This window comes from Lampetra planeri, chromosome 43, assembly GCF_965212315.1.
Source record: "Lampetra planeri chromosome 43, kcLamPlan1.2.h2, whole genome shotgun sequence".
In the NCBI taxonomy this organism is placed as follows: Eukaryota; Metazoa; Chordata; class Hyperoartia; order Petromyzontiformes; family Petromyzontidae; genus Lampetra; species Lampetra planeri.
In genome coordinates, this window is record NC_136149.1 from 6,693,814 (window position 1) to 6,715,668 (window position 21,855).

At 47.8% G+C, this 21,855-nt stretch overlaps 1 protein-coding gene across 2 annotated transcripts; it reads right to left on the bottom strand.

The window, feature by feature from the left end:
- Positions 1–73: 73 nt before the first annotated feature.
- LOC144732714 (uncharacterized) lies at positions 74–1,461 on the bottom strand. Of its 2 annotated transcripts, none has more exons than XM_078614300.1 (3): positions 1,339–1,461; positions 634–801; positions 74–313 (listed from the first exon to the last, which is right to left on the bottom strand). In XM_078614300.1, exons 2-3 carry the CDS (start codon positions 790–792, stop codon positions 119–121), a joined length of 354 nt encoding a protein of 117 aa, XP_078470426.1. In that variant the 5' UTR covers positions 793–801; positions 1,339–1,461; the 3' UTR covers positions 74–118. The 2 variants fall into 2 exon arrangements, with proteins under 2 accessions (XP_078470426.1, XP_078470425.1); XM_078614299.1 differs by lacking the exon at positions 1,339–1,461 and adding an exon at positions 943–999.
- Between the last annotated feature and the right edge of the window lie 20,394 nt (positions 1,462–21,855).

The following is a 21,855-nucleotide window of genomic DNA, read 5'->3' on the forward strand; positions in this document are numbered from 1 at the left end:
CCAAGAGCCAACCACAGCCAATGCTCGCTGGTTCTCAAAGTCACACGCACGATTCACAAAATCCAGGACCGACCAGTTTGCAAGCGATTTTATTATTCATCTCATATTTCAAAGAGATTTATTTCGGTTTATCAGCACTAATGGGCGGACCATAAGGACCCCTGGTGAGGAACACGCGCTCCCTGAACGGGGCATGGCCGGCCACGAGGATCCTCGTCCACGTGGACATGAACACTTGGAAGTCCACGCTGGCACCTTGGTTCTCGTGAAGATCCCCCATGATCTTGCGCACTTCATCCGGGTCGCAAGCGCCCTGCAGTCGTGACAGCGGGAACAGTTTGTTACAGGCAATGCACAAATCCCTCTGCTCAGTGCTGCATCAATACTAACCAAGATGCTATGGTGGTCATTAAAAGCCCAGGTCACAAATCAACCCCTAGCAGTGGCTACGCGCGCTCAGTCGCTCAATCATGCACCCGAGCGCCGCCTCGAGCCTTCGCGGCTGCAGGCCGTGAGACTCCCCAGTGGGCGATCTCAGAGCCAAGCGGCTGTGGGAAGAGACGCAGTCGGTGACGCGCACGGCTCGAGAAACGTGTGCGCGGTGCTGCCGCGTGGAGCCCGCAGGAAACCCACCGCCAGGTAGGGCCGCATGTGCTTCACGAGCAGATTCTGCAGCGCGTGCTTCCTCATGGAGATGCTCCCCGCGCCTCCTTCACAGCTGGCGCAGAACTCGCGCACGAAGATGTCCATGACAGCGCTCAGATCCTCCATGGCGGCGGCAGATGAAGGCATCACGAGATTCTTTCAAATGAACACGTACATTACACAACGATAACGCAAAAGAAAAAAAAATATCACCCGCATGACACCTTTAGACTTGAGATAATCCATTCAAGGCCAGCACACCACACGAGGTGGTTGGCCAGCACTGCGCCCGCCCACCTTTGTCTGCCAAGTAATGAAGTTCACAACCACAGTCTTCATTTGGCGGCCAAGTCGACCAAAGGAAGGCCCAGGACTGGCTAAGAATACTCTGCGGGTGTTGGCCGAGTATCAAACTCGGGTCACCGGGTTCATGATCCCAGTACACCAACCGCTACACTACCGTTCACATTACGCACGCGTATACACTCTACACGGGTTAACTCCGAGCAGAAACCCTCCACAGAATACGAATATTGCTTGCAGGAGACAGCCTCGAGATTAAATGGCTTTTTTTAACAAATCAGGACCCAGACTTGAGCAGCTGCCTCCATCTCGAACCAACGCAAAAAAAATCCACGAATGTCGTCTCCAGGAGGTCCCTCCGTATTCAAGACGCCAAGAGACGGCACTCACCAGGATGTTGAGACAAGCAGCGACCACAACAGTCCCCTTGCGCGGGGCTTAAATAGTCACCTATGCTGGCGACGTCACCAATGACCACATTCACCTGTGCTGGTGACGTCACTCATAATTGTATGCACCTGTGCTGTGGATGTTAATCATAATTGTATCGACCTGTTTTATTCACGTCACATGACTCTTCGAGTCTCCACGTGCGAATCTGACCAATCCCGCGCATCCGCTCAATGAGATGAATCCCTTATGCTGTGTGGGGTAATGGTGATGATAGATGCAGTGGCGATGATGATTGATAATGAGAAGGAGGAGGGTGGCTGAGTTTGACTTTCTCTGTGATATTCAGTGTTGTCGTGAAGAAGCCACTCACCGTCCTCTTGCCGGGAAACTTGATCACAAATCCAATGCGAGTTACGATCTATCTATACAGTATATATAAAAGTCAAAAATAGTCTGTTTGGGGGTTTGATTTAGGCGAAAAAATACTCATTCAACATTTATTTTCGTGAAATAGTTTTTTATTTCTCGTGACGCAATTGTTTCAGGTGAGATTACTATTTGCTTGATTCTGTACTTTCATTATTTTTCTTGTCATTCAGGTGATCTAGATCCTTTGAAAATAGACTTCATCCTGGTCTCTTGGAGTTTTCATCTCATCTGGTTAAACAAAATACGTTAACATTTTCTAATGTTTTGATTCCCCATACTTCACCACTGTGGTAAATCGGTGTTGGTGAATGGGGTGAGGGGCGGGGTAAGGCAGGACCATTTCAGTTGTTGCGTAATGTCCCTGAAATACAAACACACATCTCGCACTCTAGCCCCTCATAGACACCGCACTGGGATTGGCGCTGTGCGACTGCACGTCGCGTGGAAATGGAGTGGGGGCTCTGATCAGTGGATCCACCAAAGCGCGGCCTCTTGTTGTATACTAACCCCTTCTTCCAAAATTGATATTAATAATATTTGATGATATTTTTATATATTATCTTTTTACTTGTTTTTTTATAATGAATGAAAACACACCAAAGCGCAGCAAACTGCAAAACACCAGGGGTTGTTAAGTAATGAACTGGAGGAGGGCTAGGATGGCAGAATTTGCAACCTTGCTTCAAGGAAAGATAAGGCCTGATGAACGGGCACATGTCACCCGTGCAGGCGGCAGAGACAGTGGGAGAGTCAGCCAGACATAGTTAAGGCAAAAAGCCCAACCATCCTGCATGGTTTTAAAGTAACGTCAAAATTCGAAATTCAACAACAGAGTAGGCTAAATTATCGATCCTCGCGCTCGCTCAAATTGGAGACCAGGCTGCGAGCTACATCAATGAACCATTGCCCATTTGCTAATCCAATACTGAATGTTAATATTACTGAAGTCAAAACGAATTCTATGACCTCAGCACATGGGCGAATAATAGGGCAGTGTCAACTCAAAGGCAATGGAAGGAAGCAGAGGCGCCTTTGTCTAAATCACAACCACAGAAAGCCAGGAATCATCACTGATTGTGTGTTTAGGGATTCCGAGCTAGTTGGAACACGTGCACACAGGGAGGAGGTAGAAATACGCCTTGTCCTCCTGCAGCTGAGGGAGCAAAGATAAACCCAAAAAGGCCAAGGAAGTGGGTCAGCTCAAGGCTGTGTGCACAGGGGAGGGAGCTGATTAAGAATAACACTCCCAGAGCAGAAGGTTGGATGGCCACAGTGAGACGAGAATAAGAGTGTTGTGTATCTCTCAAGGATGCAGACTCAGCTGAACAACAAGGCTGCGGGGGTCACCAGAAGTTCGCGTTCGCCTAGTTAAGACAAAAAGCTCAATTATTCTGTATTGCTATTAAAGTAACGTTAAAGTCGGAATTTAACAACAGAGTAGGCTAAAGTTATTGATATGAAATGTTATTTCCATACTTTAATACTTTCTATAAAACTCGACCCGAAGCATATGCGGGATGAATCACCACCAGGTCGAATATAAAATACATAATAAAAGAGCGATGTTAAACCCAGGGTCGGAGAGAAAGGGAGATCCCGGCCGTCTTTGTATCCCCGCAGCGCGGGATAGGAGTGTGTATACGCTCGGGGAAACACCTCCACTTGAGTCAAGCACCACGATGGGAAACGACAGACCTTAGGTTACATACAGAATCATAACTGTGAAATGGTAAGGGACAAATGTTAAAACTTTTTAACCATTTCTTTGTGCGTCGGTGAGGGTCGGAGGGAGTGTTGCCCCTCCCTCCAGGTCGTGCAACACGGACAAAGACGCCTATGAGACGATTTGTAACGTCTGTGTTTTGGTTCATGAAGAAGGCCAGACAAGAGATAATATCGCACCCAGACAGAGAGACGACTTCGAGGCAATTTGTAACATCTGATTGTTTGCTCGTGGATTTTATGGAGGGAGTATGACAACGGAATATACCGTGGGTGATGCACACAAGGACATACGGACGTACGGACACACACATGGACACACCTACCTACGGACAGATCCTGACACAGCAAAAATCGAAAGAAACCCCGCCTTGTGGGCAGGATCCAAAAGGGATTTTTCGGCATAAAAGAGAGAACCCTGAGCATTGGAAACCAGCTCGACCGGGAGGGTCGACTCAGGAGCGAGCTGCGACCAGCGGGTCGGCTCGACTCATCTTCAGCTCGTCTGGGACTCAGCCGAGTTCGATCGGCTCACCGGAGCCGGCTCTCGGGGCTCGACTCAAGCGGCTCCCCATCTCCTCTGCAGGCGGGCAAGACCCGCTTGACAGCTCAACTCGGCCTGCGTGGGTCAACCTCTGCCGAGTCGGAGGTCTCTGCTGCCGCCGGAGTGGTGAGGGTCGCAGTTTGGCGACGAGGCTCCGTGCTCACCCTGGTCGACGACCCAACACTGCACGCTGCGAGCGAGCTGTGGGCGCCACCTACCGACCGGGTTCCGAACTGCGACAGCGTATCAACGGGCATCCGAACCAGTTCACCACGGTGACAGGGGAGCGACTGATACGTATGACGTGCACCGCCCCCTCACCACACGACCACCAGGCGTCTGTTTGACATAAAGAACCGACACCGAACACTGACTATTCAAGACAACTTTTACCACTCAAACACACTCGAACCCATAAGCCATCCGTGGCTGTGAAGGCATCACAACGAGACCGAGTGATGGCCATCCGTCGTATAAGTGTATTCGTAATTTTTATCTTTAATATTTAGTGGGCTGTACTCTTAATCGCATAAATTCCCAACAGATCCATCAATACGAATTGATTCTTGGCACCTCCTTCCGCTGAGCCACGCTCACGTGGGGAGTGGTGGCCCACCAGATCCTTATCAGGTGATCTGGTCCCCAATTAGTAAACTTGGTATAAGATAACGATCTTCGGGAAAGGAGCACCGTCGCAGGCCCTTACTCCGAGCCATTCTGTTGTCAGATAACCTGCCGATGTATCTGTTGAGATTGGTGCCTTTAAGAATAATAACTGTTTTTGATTGTGTTTTTTTTATCGCCGTATAATCTTTCAAGTATCTTTCAGTCATAATCGCCGCACGTACTCGCATCCTCTACAGAATATTCAACTGTCCCGTGACCCAAGGTGCTAACAACGTGATAAGGGTTGCGTATGATCAATAAGGAGTGCGGTACTGCGTGAACAATATTGAGTATAATCATTCATTAACGTTAAGGTTTTTCTTAGCATAGTATTTGCATATTTTAACGACTCTCTCTCTCACTAACAACCATCGCGTTATGCGGGATCCATGTGCCGTTGTCAAAGTGAAATCAGACAATCGTTGATGATACTGTATTGATGCCGTGTTGACGTTCCGGGATTGAGAGTTCGCATACTATATCATAGTTGAGGTTGAATTAGTAATAAATTGATTAATACAGAAGTGGTTGTGTGATTCTTTCCTGAAATCTATGCATAAGATCTGCTTCTGCGTTGAGATCTGAACTTGGTGACCTTAATAAACACACTAATACATACTCAGTAAATGTTAAAGCGATAACGGGGTGAACCGGGGACCTAAAATATAACCACGAATACCCACTCTGGGAATGTTAAAGCGAGAATGAGACGAACCTAGACAACGATGCCGAGTTAATCTAAGTTAATCTTGCATACTTACACCACACCTGCATAACTGCATACGATTAATTGCCTTATTCCGATCGATAACCCACCCTCGTCACCGAGGCGGGGTCTGGTTATCATAACGACTTGCATTATCATAATTACACCCACTCGCATAATTACTACGATTACCTCTCGAATTGGCATAATTAAATGTGCATAATTACATAAATTAACATATTTCCGGATAATTACACATTTGGCCAAATTTCATTTGATTATTATTATTTTCACTGAATATTCATAACCCACATATACAACATAATAATTTCACCCACGCACGCATACAACATAACAAATTTTGATAACCAACATATACAACATAATGGGGGCTCGTCCGGGATCTCTCGCAGACAGTTTATGCATGAATTCAGGAACGAATCACTGTTGTGTTAATCAAAGTGTTGTGAACTAACGTTGCCTTGTGATTGTAAACGGGGGTATACAAACAAAACGCGCTCTGAAGGGAAATACCAGAGTAGCAGAGTATAACAAAGACAGCTGGGCTGAGATTATTTGCTCGAGTTGAACTGACGCATCCTGTGATACAATTGTTTATATGTGCTCTGAAGGGGAATTCTAGAGTAACTCACGCCGCACATGAGATGTTAGAATTAAGATACACTCTTAAGTCTATTAACCACACTACGTAATAGAGATGGCACAGGATCCACAACATTCTGAGGTTGACACACCAACGCATAACACTGATACAGAGTGGACCTCTGAGGAGGAGATAGAATCTATGGAAAAACAATATCGGGAATTTGTGTTAAAACGTACTGGACGGACTGCTAGCCAGCAGACGGAGCAGAGAGATATATGGGAGGGGAGCCATACAGAAGATGTTAAGGCCCATAGAAGGAAACTACTTAAGGACGTGATGAAATGTGGCAAAGCCAAACGTGACGTAAAAATTGCAGAAATAGCGAGGGTAGACTCGTATCTCCTCGCACAGACAGACAGAGAAAGATTATGGAATGAGGAAAAATTTGAAAGGGAAAGACAAGAGAAACTGTCCTTAATGGAGCAGGTAGAGTGTCTGCACGCCCTCGTGAGAGAGAAAGAATCCGCACTAAATGCACCAGTGAAACACCCAGACGTTGATACACAGAACACATACGGGAGTAACAATTTACCACACTCCGAGCCACGTGGACGTAGCCCAGGGCCAGATCCCACAATGAGTATGGCTACTGTGCAAAGCAATTTTGATAAAGTAACACCCTCGCAAATCGAGGAGAGAGAAGAGGAAATAATAATACAAACGGGAAAACATGAGGCCGACCACCCCAACGTTAGAGAGAGACAAATAATTAACCCTAAGTCATCAGGATACACTGTAATGATAGGGCGGAAAAGGGCGGAGCTGGTGCAAGACGGGAAACATGACATAAACAGCACACCAGGCAGACGCACGCTACGCAAGTATGACCGACATGATGCAGATGACAGAGAGAGCTCACCAGAGAAACGCACCTCGCACAAACACGACCAACACGACACGGGTAACAGGAGCTCACCAGAGAGACGCACATCACACAAGCATGAGCCATGGGATAAGCAGAAATCACCGAGCCAAGTTGACCCACGTTACAGGTGCAAAAGGCACTACAAAAGTTATGTTAAGCAGAGCCACCGTGATGGTGACGGCTCATCTGACACTGACTCCTCTGACGATGACCAACACGACATGGGTAACAGAGAGAGCTCACCAGAGGAACACACCTCACGCAAACATGACCGACATGATGCAGATGACAGACACAGCTCACCAGAGAGACTCACCTCACGTAAACATTATCAACACGACATGGGTAACAGAGAGAGCTCACCAGAGGGACGCATGACCCGTAAAAATCACCCACGCAAAACCACCCGCACCACAGATGACAGAGACAAGAATCCCGATAACCATGAAGCACGAAACAAACATAAATACAACACCTCACCTAGCAGGCACCACACACGTAGTAGGCAGCATGAAGGTCAAGGACAAAAACACTCACCACATAGACACCGCACAAGACCCACGTAAGGAAAACAAGAGACACAAGCAACGGGACAGATACGAATCCTCGGACAGAGGGAGATCACGACACAGACACGGGAAACATGACAACAGTGATAGTGGAGACAAGGGTAGCTCAAGTGAGCACTCCTCAGGAACCGACACCACTGATGACGAACAACACACTTTTAACAGTAAGACACTAAAACTAATGGACAAAGCACTCGTGAGAATTCCCTATTTCGATCCACATAACAAGAACAGGGATATACACACTCACATAGCTACAGTAGAACAGGAGGCTAAGATCCGGGGTCTGGGTAAATCAGCAGAAAAGGCATGTTTATTATCAAGGAGCCTACATGAACCCGCCAGACCATGGGTAGCCTCCCTGCCAAATAGGGTGAAGAGTGACTTTAAACAATTGAGCCGAGCAGTAGTTAAGAGATTTGGGGAATACTCCACACTATCCGAAGGATTGAACGCGGCAAAGTTGATGACCCAGCGTGTAGACGAAGACCCACGAGATTATCTCCTACGCCTTAAGAAAGCATATTACGCAGGGGACGTGGACAATGCCCAGGGAGATAAGACAGTCTTAAAAGTGATGTTCTTCCAATCATTGAGACCTGAAATAGTGAGAATAGTAGGAATGATGTTGGACCCCGAGACTGCCTCCCTACGCCAGATTGAAAGCAAGGCCCACACGGCCTGGGTGAACGGACGGAAAACCACTAGCATAGCCAAAACCCACATCGTCACCAGAGATAAAGAATGCCTCGATCTGGAGGGAAGCGAATCTCCAAGGAATAATAGTAGAGCCACACGGGGTGGACATGAATTCCCCCAGGAGAGGGCGCCTAACCCAATAGAATCAACACCCGTCCACAACACGCTGAATAACGTTCCACGTGGGGGGAGGAACGAGGCCAGAGGAACCTGGCACCCACAGCCGCCACCACCATGGAATGCAGAAGAGGGCGGAGGCTGGAATTATGGAGGAGGAAAAGCGAGTGACGGGCCATACCTACCCCGCGGAGGCCGACGCCCACCAAACCAGTCACCATATCGTCCCCCACTGCCGCCTCCACTAGCAATAGAGCATAGACCACCGTTAGCTAACAGGAATCGATATGCTCACCACATTAGGATGGAAAAAGAGCTCCTAGGGAGTATGAAGACTCCCATGCAAATAGCGAAGGGAAGAATACCAACTATACCCACACAGGAGGAGGACACACCCAGCGCAAAGGTAGCCCAAGTGAACGTAGGGAAGACAAGAAGCCCCGAAGCGATCACCGAAGTGGTACCAGAGGGAAAAGGGTACCATCTGGGGGAATTGATTCCCGTAGGACCAGTCGGACGAGTCCACGTGGAAGTAATACTGCAAGACACCCTGACCAGCCAGGGCCGTTGTGATACTGGAGCAGGAATATCCATGATATCCAGAGAATTATTTGACGAACTCCAGACTGCCCTCCAGAGGAAGAATGAAACACTACAGATGATGCCAAGTAAAATTACCTACTCAGGATGTGAAGGGACCCACATGCGACCATTGGGCAAAGTTATGACGAAGTTGACATTCAACAAAATCAACATGAACCATCCCCTATATGTCGTACGGAACCCCGGAAAAGAGCTGATCATTGGGATAGAACTACTGAATCGCCTGAAACCCATTATGAACCTTGAATCCCGACAAATTTGGGCACAGTCAATGCCGGAGCAACAAAGGGACTCAGAAGATGAAGACGTTATGAGAGACTCCACGGGAATCCAAGTGATAACACAAGAGCTCAACGACCTATCAACAACAATCAGGAACGAAGACGAGCTCCCAGCAGGAATTCGAATCACTCAGCTAATGACTAACAGACTGAGAGAAGACCGAAAGGAAGCCGACTTAGAGTCAGTATCACCAAATGACCGTCCCCTCATGGAGTATATACCGCCCCCTGGAGGCCAAACCGACGAACTGCAAACCGATGAAGGAGAACACAAGGGCAAGAGCGTATTACCCTCGGATGAAGCCAAGGCAACTCAACCGATAGTAACGCAAAAGGAACTTTCAACCGAGCCGCCCGAAACCACGAAGGCCTTGGACCCAGACCCAGGACAAGGAGTCTCCATAATAGAAGAACAAATCGAACAACAAATTGAAGCAGCAGACGCCCTCGAGAACGACACTCAACGAAATGAGCTTCGTCAACTGCTCCACAAATACCACTTCCTGTTCTCAGAAGACCCCTATGATTGCGGCAAAACCGACCTACACGTGGTATCTATTCCCACACTGGAAGGAGCGCCAGCGGTATATGTGAAACAATACAAGATTCCACTGGCTGCCTACGAATCAATCCAAGAAACCTTGGAGAACCTACTCAAGAAGAATATAATTCGAGAATGCAACTCAACCTACAACTCACCGATTTGGCCTGTATTGAAACCCACAGGCAAGTGGCGACTCACCATCCACTATAGGCAACTCAACAAAACGGTTCCCCTGTCTCGATGGCCAATGGCAGAGATCGACCAGAATCTCAACCAAATAAAAGGCGCAAAAATTCTCACCACCATGGATCTATCAAATGGCTTCTGGACCATGCCCGTGAAAGAAGCGGATCAATACAAGTTGGCATTTACATTCAATGGAATACAGTATACTTGGAACCGATGTCCATTTGGATACTCAAATTCACCTGCGGACTTTAACATATTCCTACACAAGGCAATGGACGACGCAAAAGAGCGAGGTACCATCGTCTATGTCGACGATATACTGGTCAAGGACTCCTCATGGGAAGAACACCTCGAGAGCCTCCAGCATACCCTCGAGCAGTTAAAGGAAGCAGGCGCAAAGATTTCAATACAAAAAGGACAGTGGGCACGCAAAAGGGTGGACTACCTCGGGCTCCAGGTCGGCACTGAGGGAATGTTACCCCAAACCAAAAGACTTGGAGCCCTCCTCGCACTCAAATCGCCCACCACAGTCACGACCCTTCGGAGCTTCTTAGGGATTTGCAACTACCTTCGACAGTTCGTGGACGACTACGCAGGAATCGTTCGACCCTTAGTCAAACTACTGCAAAAAGACGAACCATGGGAGTGGGGACAGGAACAGGAAGCCGCAGAAAAAGAATTAAAACGACAGATCACAGAGGCATCCTGTCTAGCATACCCAGAGAAAGGGAAAGAATACTACCTGGAGACCGCATACTCAGATCATAGTATCAGCTCGGTACTGTACCAGAGACAGGAAGCAGAGAAACGAGTTATTGCCTATGCCAGCAAAGCCCTCCGGGGAGTGGAGATGAAGTTCTCCGAGTGTGAGAAGGCGATATTTGGAAACATCTGGGCCATACAACATTTTCGGAACTTGTTGAACGGAGAGAAGATCATCCTGGAAACGAATCATGAATCCTTGGCATACCTCAACAGTAAGAAGATTCGAGAGGGCCGCGTAACCAGCAGCCGAATAGCCAGCTGGGCACTGACACTCCAAGGCCTACCAATCACAGTGAAATACGCAAAAAACAAGAAAAGTCCAATGGCCCAAGGTCTTGCCGATTTACATGATTGTACCTTTGACAGCGTAGAAGCAGAGGACGAAAAGATACCTCCGGAGGACAACAGGTACCTGCCCTTCAGGAAGGAGACATGTGCCGACCTACCAGTGGTATACATCGATGGATGCTCCCAGATGAGGGAGAACAAGCTTCACGCTGGGTCAGGAGTCATTTGGGAAACTGGCCCACTCACAGGGATTCAAGAGGGATTTCAGCTGGGACCAAAGTCAAACCAGTATGCAGAGTTGGTCGGGGTACACATCGCTGTCCAAATGGCATCCGATAACCAAATACGGACCATGGTGGTGTGCACTGATTCCAACTACGTACAGCACAGCTTCCTGCACCACCTACCCATATGGAAAAAAAACGAGATGAAGAACCATAGGAATAAACTAATTCACCATCGAGAACTATTCGAGGCCATAGATAAGATGGTTCAGAACAAGGATATGAAGATATTTTGGAAGAAAGTCAAAGGGCACTCCAAGATACCTGGTCAAGAGAAAACTGGGAACGACCAAGCAGATGCCATAGCAAAAGTGGGAAGCCTGGAAGGCACCCCGTGGAAGCTAGAAGACCAAACCGACAGAGACGGACAACAAGAGTCGACGAACCAAGACATCGCCGTGATAAGACTGGTCACAAGAAGTGGGAAGAACCCGGCAGAAGCTGGAACCAGACCCCAATTGAACAGTGCCCAGCCTTCCGAAGACCTGATCAGAATGCAACAAGAGGACGAAACACTAAAGACACTCGCCGATCATATCCAAGATCCAGCAGGAAAACCAATCACTACTGACAACTTGAATGACAACAAAGAGCTCGAGATCATGCATAGCCAAATCAAAAGGTTCTCAATGCGGAAAGGGCTACTGGTATACACAAACGAAAAAGACGGTCGACCTAGATGGGTAGTCCCCTCTCAATATCGGGAAATAATGTTACAACACGCCCACAATGAACCGTGCAGCGGCCACCGATGCGAGGTGAATACGGGACAGATGCTGCGACAGGTGGCCTACTGGCCAAAAATGGGGGAAGACATACACAAACATGTGTCCAACTGTCTCGTGTGTTGTAAGTACCAGCCAACGACCTCACAGCATAGGGCACCCCTACAGAGGAGGGGAACAGATTATCCTTGGTCCAACCTACAAATCGACTGGATAGGACCTGTCAACCGATCAACCAAAGGGAACAAGTACATGCTAACTGTGACCTGTGCATTCTCTAAATGGACAGAGTGTTTACCAGCACCCAACAACACCGCGGAAACGACCGCTATCCTACTGATCAACCAAATATTCAGTAGATGGGGCCTACCGTCAACGATCGATTCAGACAAAGGAAGCCACTTCACAGCCGAGGTCATCACAGAAGTGTGGAAGATGTTGGGAGTAAAAAGACAATTACATGTCGCATACCATCCACAATCCTCAGGACAGGTGGAAAGAGCCAACAGGACCATCGTGAGCCTCCTAAAGAAATATGTGTCTACCACGGGCCGCGACTGGGATACGAGACTACCCCTAGTCTTGATGGCCATGCGAGCCACACCCAACCGAGCTACAGGCAGGACACCCTTCGAGATCATGACAGGGAGGCTAATGACCCTCCCAGTACACCTGTTATATGTCCCAGCGGAGGACGAGACCCCGACGGCAATGACGCCAACTGAATACCTGACGGGATTCAATAGTCACCTACAGAGCACATTCGCTATGGTCAGGGACCAGTTGCAAGTAGAGGCTCAGGGGAGCAAAGCATACTATGACCAAAAAGCCAGCCACGCAGAATACCAGCTAGGAGACCAGGTGTGGTACCTCAATTACGAGAAAAGGAAACAGAAGTGCAGGAAATTCCTGCCTTCCTGGACAGGACCACACGAGGTTGTTGACAAAATGTCCCCAGTCGTATATCAGCTAAAAATCACAAAGACAGGAAGAGAGCAGCAATACAAGTGGGTGCACATCAACCAAATCAAACCGTACCCTGTGCTGGTGGAGCAAGATGAGGAATAAAGGTGGAAAAAGGGGGGGGGGGGGAACTAAACTAATGGGCATATCACACTACAATAATATGTAACATGTTTTCCAGGAAATGGCAGCCCTCCTGCTCACGCTCCTGCTAACGTACCTTGCCAAGCTAGAAGGGAGCCAAGAGCTGATCAAGCTAGGACCAGAATCCGGGGTGATGCTGAGAGACTCCTCCAGCTTCCTAGTAACCGAAACGAAAATAGTAACCCAACAAGTCTATGTCTCCTTGGAACCTGCCTTGGTGGTAAAGAAGCACTTCGGGAAGTTACCACCCCAAGCTACCAAAGCAACCCGAATATGGTATTATGACTTCCTAAGATACAGTGAACAGAATGTCGGAACGATCCTGAAGCAATTACAAAGAACCATGATACTTCCCCCCACCACTGTCAACCTAACACGTTTCAAGAGGTCTATCGGCCTGGGAGGGGTCTTTGGAATACTATCCGGTTTTAGCTCCTTAATCACACTAGGAGTATCCATATCCAACGCCGTAAAGATTGGACACCTCACGCAAGGTATCGAGAATTTACAGCTCGATATGCATCAGATCCATCAGCAAATACAACACCAACAAAAGAATCTGGTCGAAATGGGATCCACCCTCCGAGACACCGTGGTTCTCGTAAACCTACATTCTATCATGATTAACTTAACATTCCAAGAATTGAGTTCTGCAATCCGAGATCTATACGAAGAAGAGAGTATTCGAGAGCCAATTCAGTGGGTGATCCAAGACTTGTTGCGTAGCACCAGCGGCAGCATCAGTGATCTTATACAAGAACAAATTCGTCATATCTGGTAACTCCAACACTGATAAAAGATGTGCTACAAGCAGCATCCCCGGAAACAATCAGTCCAACTCAAGTACAAATTGCCTTCAACATGGGTACAGCCACACCCATACATGTGGACCCCCAAACTAGACAGCTGGCATTTTTGCTAAATTTACCCCTGGTCAAACCCGGAAATGTATTTCGATTGCGGACAGTATTGAACGTGGGTACATGGAATAACGACATTTACTCCAAGATGGAAACTCCCTTAGTGGTGGCCTACCAGGAAGAAGGCCCCCTTAAGTACCTGGTGCCTGACCTAAACCTGTGTCAAATAATGAAAGAGGTTCATTGGCTCTGCCCAGGGGAACCATTTCTGACCAATACAGCAGAAATAATGTGTGGTCTGTCAAACCTAAGCTCTAAGGAAACTTGCAAGTTTAAGCTAAGTAAACCCAAAGAAAGAACCGGAACAGTGGCCATGATAGCTAATGCCCAGTGGTTGATTAGCACCCCTCTAGATACGGCAATTGTTTCCACCGATCAACACTCCATAACCATGGAAGTTCCGATTCCAAGCCACGTCGCACTGGTCACAATACCAAGAGGAACATTCGTACGCATAGGGGACAAGGTATTATATAACCTAGACAAAAGCCTACACCAAGCGGAGGTAGAAATAGTAGACACATTCCGAGGCCACAAGTTTGAGATAAGCAGCACTCTGTCCAACTTGTTGAACAGTAAAGAATTCCATATGGTGAAATTATCCCTCAGCGAATCAGAGATTAACATAACAGATCTTACTTGGGCGACCGAAGAGGCTGGATATCAGCGAAATCAACAGATGGGGATGGGAATCACAGGGGCAACAGGGATGATCATACTAATCCTGGCTATTCTAACCTTAACATACCATGTGGCCAAAATGAATACCGAACTTAAAAGACTAATCGCAGGCACAAGCCACCTACCATTCAAGCCCAGGAACAGGGATAGAGCCAAGGCCTGATGATGCCACCCAAGAATAACCGTAGAAACTATATTTTTAACGATATCTCCTATAACACGTAGTCAATAGAATAATTTCTCCCTCCCTTATCGTTTTACCTTCCTTTAGAATATATTTTTTTCCTCTCTCTTGTCACATATAACCATGTTAAGTTGTGACACGTACGCGCGCGTTGTAAGGAAATAGCAGCAAAACTTGAGGACAATCGATGGTTCATGATGGAAAAAGGGTATACATATTTTTTTTAAAAATAACCCGTGGCCATTTGACCACTGGTCATTTTTAAAAGGGCGGAATGTTGTATACTAACCCCTTCTTCCAAAATTGATATTAATAATATTTGATGATATTTTTATATATTATCTTTTTACTTGTTTTTTTATAATGAATGAAAACACACCAAAGCGCAGCAAACTGCAAAACTCCAGGGGTTGTTAAGTAATGAACTGGAGGAGGGCTAGGATGGCAGAATTTGCAACCTTGCTTCAAGGAAAGATAAGGCCTGATGAACGGGCACATGTCACCCGTGCAGGCGGCAGAGACAGTGGGAGAGTCAGCCAGACATAGTTAAGGCAAAAAGCCCAACCATCCTGCATGGTTTTAAAGTAACGTCAAAATTCGAAATTCAACAACAGAGTAGGCTAAATTATCGATCCTCGCGCTCGCTCAAATTGGAGACCAGGCTGCGAGCTACATCAATGAACCATTGCCCATTTGCTAATCCAATACTGAATGTTAATATTACTGAAGTCAAAACGAATTCTATGACCTCAGCACATGGGCGAATAATAGGGCAGTGTCAACTCAAAGGCAATGGAAGGAAGCAGAGGCGCCTTTGTCTAAATCACAACCACAGAAAGCCAGGAATCATCACTGATTGTGTGTTTAGGGATTCCGAGCTAGTTGGAACACGTGCACACAGGGAGGAGGTAGAAATACGCCTTGTCCTCCTGCAGCTGAGGGAGCAAAGATAAACCCAAAAAGGCCAAGGAAGTGGGTCAGCTCAAGGCTGTGTGCACAGGGGAGGGAGCTGATTAAGAATAACACTCCCAGAGCAGAAGGTTGGATGGCCACAGTGAGACGAGAATAAGAGTGTTGTGTATCTCTCAAGGATGCAGACTCAGCTGAACAACAAGGCTGCGGGGGTCACCAGAAGTTCGCGTTCGCCTAGTTAAGACAAAAAGCTCAATTATTCTGTATTGCTATTAAAGTAACGTTAAAGTCGGAATTTAACAACAGGGTAGGCTAAAGTTATTGATATGAAATGTTATTTCCATACTTTAATACTTTCTATACAACTCGACCCGAAGCATATGCGGGATGAATCACCACCAGGTCGAATATAAAATACATAATAAAAGAGCGATGTTAAACCCAGGGTCGGAGAGAAAGGGAGATCCCGGCCGTCTTTGTATCCCCGCAGCGCGGGATAGGAGTGTGTATACGCTCGGGGAAACACCTCCACTTGAGTCAAGCACCACGATGGGAAACGACAGACCTTAGGTTACATACAGAATCATAACTGTGAAATGGTAAGGGACAATAGTTAAAACTTTTTAACCATTTCTTGTGCGTCGGTGAGGGTCGGAGGGAGTGTTGCCCCTCCCTCCAGGTCGTGCAACACGGACAAAGACGCCTATGAGACGATTTGTAACGTCTGTGTTTTGGTTCATGAAGAAGGCCAGACAAGAGATAATATCGCACCCAGACAGAGAGACGACTTCGAGGCAATTTGTAACATCTGATTGTTTGCTCGTGGATTTTATGGAGGGAGTATGACAACGGAATATACCGTGGGTGATGCACACAAGGACATACGGACGTACGGACACACACATGGACACACCTACTTACGGACAGATCCTGACACAGCAAAAATCGAAAGAAACCCCGCCTTGTGGGCAGGATCCATAAGGGATTTTTCGGCATAAAAGAGAGGACCCTGAGCATTGGAAACCAGCTCGACCGGGAGGGTCGCCTCAGGAGCGAGCTGCGACCAGCGGGTCGGCTCGACTCATCTTCAGCTCGTCTGGGACTCACCGGAGCCGGCTCTCGGGGCTCGACTCAAGCGGCTCCCCATCTCCTCTGCAGGTGGGCAAGACCCGCTTGACAGCTCAACTCGGCCTGCGTGGGTCAACCTCTGCCGAGTCGGAGGTCTCTGCTGCCGCCGGAGTGGTGAGGGTCGCGGTTTGGCGACGAGGCTCCGTGCTCACCCTGGTCGACGACCCAACACTGCACGCTGCGAGCGAGCTGTGGGCGCCACCTACCGACGGGGTTCCGAACTGCGACAGCGTATCAACGGGCATCCGAACCAGTTCACCACGGTGACAGGGGAGCGACTGATACGTATGACGTGCACCGCCCCCTCACCACACGACCACCAGGCGTCTGTTTGACATAAAGAACCGACTCCGAACACTGACTATTCAAGACAACTCTTACCACTCAAACACACTCGAACCCATAAGCCATCCGTGGCTGTGAAGGCATCACAACGAGACCGAGTGATGGCCATCCGTCGTATAAGTGTATTCGTAATTTTTATCTTTAATATTTAGTGGGCTGTACTCTTAATCGCATAAATTCCCAACAGATCCATCAATACGAATTGATTCTTGGCACCTCCTTCCGCCGAGCCACGCTCACGTGGGGAGTGGTGGCCCACCAGATCCTTATCAGGTGATCTGGTCCCCAATTGGTAAACTTGGTATAAGATAACGATCTTCGGGAAAGGAGCACCGTCGCAGGCCCTTACTCCGAGCCATTCTGTTGTCAGATAACCTGCCGATGTATCTGTTGAGATTGGTGCCTTTAAGAATAATAACTGTTTTTGATTGTGTTTTTTTTATCGCCGTATAATCTTTCAAGTATCTTTCAGTCATAATCGCCGCACGTACTCGCATCCTCTACAGAATATTCAACTGTCCCGTGACCCAAGGTGCTAACAACGTGATAAGGGTTGCGTATGATCAATAAGGAGTGCGGTACTGCGTGAACAATATTGAGTATAATCATTCATTAACGTTAAGGTTTTTCTTAGCATAGTATTTGCATATTTTAACGACTCTCTCTCTCACTAACAACCATCGCGTTATGCGGGATCCATGTGCCGTTGTCAAAGTGAAATCAGACAATCGTTGATGATACTGTATTGATGCCGTGTTGACGTTCCGGGATTGAGAGTTCGCATACTATATCATAGTTGAGGTTGAATTAGTAATAAATTGATTAATACAGAAGTGGTTGTGTGATTCTTTCCTGAAATCTATGCATAAGATCTGCTTCTGCGTTGAGATCTGAACTTGGTGACCTTAATAAACACACTAATACATACTCAGTAAATGTTAAAGCGATAACGGGGTGAACCGGGGACCTAAAATATAACCACGAATACCCACTCTGGGAATGTTAAAGCGAGAATGAGACGAACCTAGACAACGATGCCGAGTTAATCTAAGTTAATCTTGCATACTTACACCACACCTGCATAACTGCATACGATTAATTGCCTTATTCCGATCGATAACCCACCCTCGTCACCGAGGCGGGGTCTGGTTATCATAACGACTTGCATTATCATAATTACACCCACTCGCATAATTACTACGATTACCTCTCGAATTGGCATAATTAAATGTGCATAATTACATAAATTAACATATTTCCAGATAATTACACATTTGGCCAAATTTCATTTGATTATTATTATTTTCACTGAATATTCATAACCCACATATACAACATAATAATTTCACCCACGCACGCATACAACATAACAAATTTTGATAACCAACATATACAACACTCTCCACCTTCTACCTTCAGCAACAAAATGTCTGAAGCCTTCCCGAGGTGAGACTTCGGGAACCAACACCAATTCACGTGCCAGATCCGTATTATTCAACCAATTTATCCTTCGGCGTCATCACCATTCATCACGAACTTAGCGCAATGAGAACTCCGCCTGCATTACAGACGCTGCTGGCACGATTTTGCGTTTCTTGCAGGACTCATTTACACTGCCACTTTGTTTTTTTTTGCAACAAACATTCCACGTTCATTTAAACACCCTTTTCACTATTGTGACTTCGCTCACCTTTCAATAACTAGCCAGCTTTCGTTAACATTGTGATGTTTCCCAGCTCTCGAGAATTTATACGCGATTTTAACAAGCTAGAAGCTGCACACACAGAAGCCGCATTCATTGTGGCTGGCGATTTTTACAGAACGAATTAAAGGATTGTTTAACCAAAATTTTACCAGGACATCAAATGTCACACGCGCGTCGGCCAGACTTTGGACCGCTGGTATTCTTCCTTCCAGGATGGATAAAAAAGCCTTCCCCCGCCCACTGCTCGGCACATCAGATCACACCTCAATCCTGCTCCTACCCATCTATAAGCAGAAGCTGAAGTCGGAATTGCCTGTGACAAGAACTGTTCAACGCTGGTCTGACCAATCGAAATCTGTGCTTCAGGACTGTTTTGCTTCCATGTGTAGTGACATTAGGGATGTCACTGTATGGTGCCGGCCTGAGAGGGCCGTGGCGTGCGATGTCCCTACATCGCGGACAGCACCGGGTGGGTTGCTATGTGAGGCCGGCTCTAGCACAGCACGGCGTACACCCCGTGTGCGAGTGTGGTACCAGCCGTAACGGGGCTTGGTGAGCGCTGGGATAGCGCGGGCACCACGCAAAGCGTGTAGTGCGAGCTCCCACCAGGGGGAGGGGGAGAGTGTCAGCCCAGGGGCAGGGTTGCCCCGGCACTCTAGTTGACCCGTAGACACGTGATCCGAAGTGAGGCCCCCAGGTGGGGGGGGGGGGGCTAGGGGGTGATCACGTGTCCGGGGAGAGCTCTCGAGAGGGATCAAGAGAGAGCTAGAACGCTCGAGAAGGTGGGCGGGGCCAAGGGCGGAGCAGCCCCAGCCCGGGGGGGATATAATGTGGGTCCCTGAGAGGGACCGGGGTCGCTGCATTCTACAAGCTGGAAGCTCCACGTCTTCAAGCTGGAAGCTCTACGTCCTACCAGGCATCAACATGTGGTCGGGTACCCGAGTGAGGGTCTGACACTTCATAGCTGTAACTCCTACGTATAGAGTAGTTCGCTGGGTGGTCACCACCCTAGGCTGTATTTGGTGAAGGGGCAGTTACCCCTTTGTGTTAGCAGGTTCATTGGCTCTGAGCAGTGGAGCCACCAGAGCGCGGCCTCTCCACTTTCTGCCTTCAGCAACAAAATGTCTGAAGCCTTCGCCGAGGTCAGACTCCGGAACCAACACCAATTCACGTGCCAGATCCGCATTATTCAACCCATTTGTCGCACTTCGGGAGCCCCACGGTAAAGTCACGTAGGTAAAACAATTAACTAAATTAAATCACGACGTTTCGGAGGCAACACAAGCCTCCCTCATCAGATGTAACAAGGCACAGCAAAATAACTGTAGCGAGAGTTATTTGTGATGAGACATTGTTACATAGGGTAAGAGGAGGGGGAGGAGCCAAGGAGGACGGGTGCAGGATGGGGGGGGGGGGGTTGGGGTGTGGGTGGAGCCAGGAAGGTGACAGAGAAGGAGGACGGAGCCCCGGATGGGAGAGGGGGGACGCAGAGCGGGGGAGTGTCACGGTTGAGGTTTAACCAGGGGCGGTTTCTTCATTAGGGCGATTGGGCGACGCACCACCAATGTCATTCAACCACAGAGTCACGCTAGCCGTCACTGTGCCTCTGGATATAGTCCAATCAGCGTCATGCTACGTTCTGTGCAGTACCGCCTCTTTTTGGGCGATTTCCCTCCAGCTGAGAATCGCCCCGAGTGGTCCCATAGACTTACATTCAAAGATGTTTTTTTTCGAACGGGGGCTCTGCAATGCATTCTCTATGGCTTCAGGGAGGGCTCGCCCTAACGTGCTTACGTCATCATACGTGCTTACGTCATCATACGTAAGCACGTTTCATCCAACAATATAATTTGTCGCCACCTAGTGGAATCTTTAATAAAAGAAACTTGAGTGGTTTGTTTTAATAGTGAGTATAGAAACAAACAAGATGTATTGTAAGAGTCACTTTATTTTTCATTAATATTAAAGAAGTGAAGTTGCCTTTACATGCTTAAGCTGTTAATTTATCCATTGCATGGGTGGACCTTATCCTTATCAATCATCCAGACATTTGCCCCCCCTGAGAGATTTTGCAGGAGCCGCCACTGGGTTTAACATGGTTAATCACATCTTCCCAATGATGTAAATCCGGAATGTCATTCCGGATTTATAGTACCCCGGTGTTTACAAATTGAGTTGTACCTGTGGTGACTGCTCCATCGGGGAGACGAAACGACATATTTCGGACCGAATTCGCGAGCACAAATCAGATTTGAAACACGGCAAAACAAATTCTTCGGCCGTTGCTGATCATTGTTACAACGCTGTGGGTGATCAACCTCAACCGTGACTCTCCCCCGCTCTGCGTCCCCCCTCCCCCATCCTGCGCCCGTCCTCCTTGGCTCCTCCCCCTCCTCTTACCCTATGTAACAATGTCTCCTCACAAATAACTCTCGCTACAGTTATTTTGCTGTGCCTTGTTACATCTGATGAGGGAGGCTTGTGTTGCCACCGAAACGTCGTGATTTAATTTAGTTGTTTTCATTTATTTTATTTTATTAATTGTTTTACCTACGTGACTTTACCGAAAAAAACAAAGAGGAGGGGGAGACGTTTCATACGCAGAAAGGGGAGTTGGATAGGAGGGGAGGAGCCCGGATGCAGAGTGACAGGGAGGGGGATGCGGAGGTGGAAGGAAAGGGAGGAGGGCCGTGAGGTCCCCTCAAGTTTAATGTTGAGACGTTGGAACGTGACGAAAGCGCCTCCACCCCTCAGCCGGTGCTGCTGGTGCCACGGGGCGACGCGGTGCGCTCGGAGAGCGTGAATTGATGCAGAAGAATTGTCGTTTTCTCTACGACAACTTCACCTGCAATAGCACTTGACTCGAACA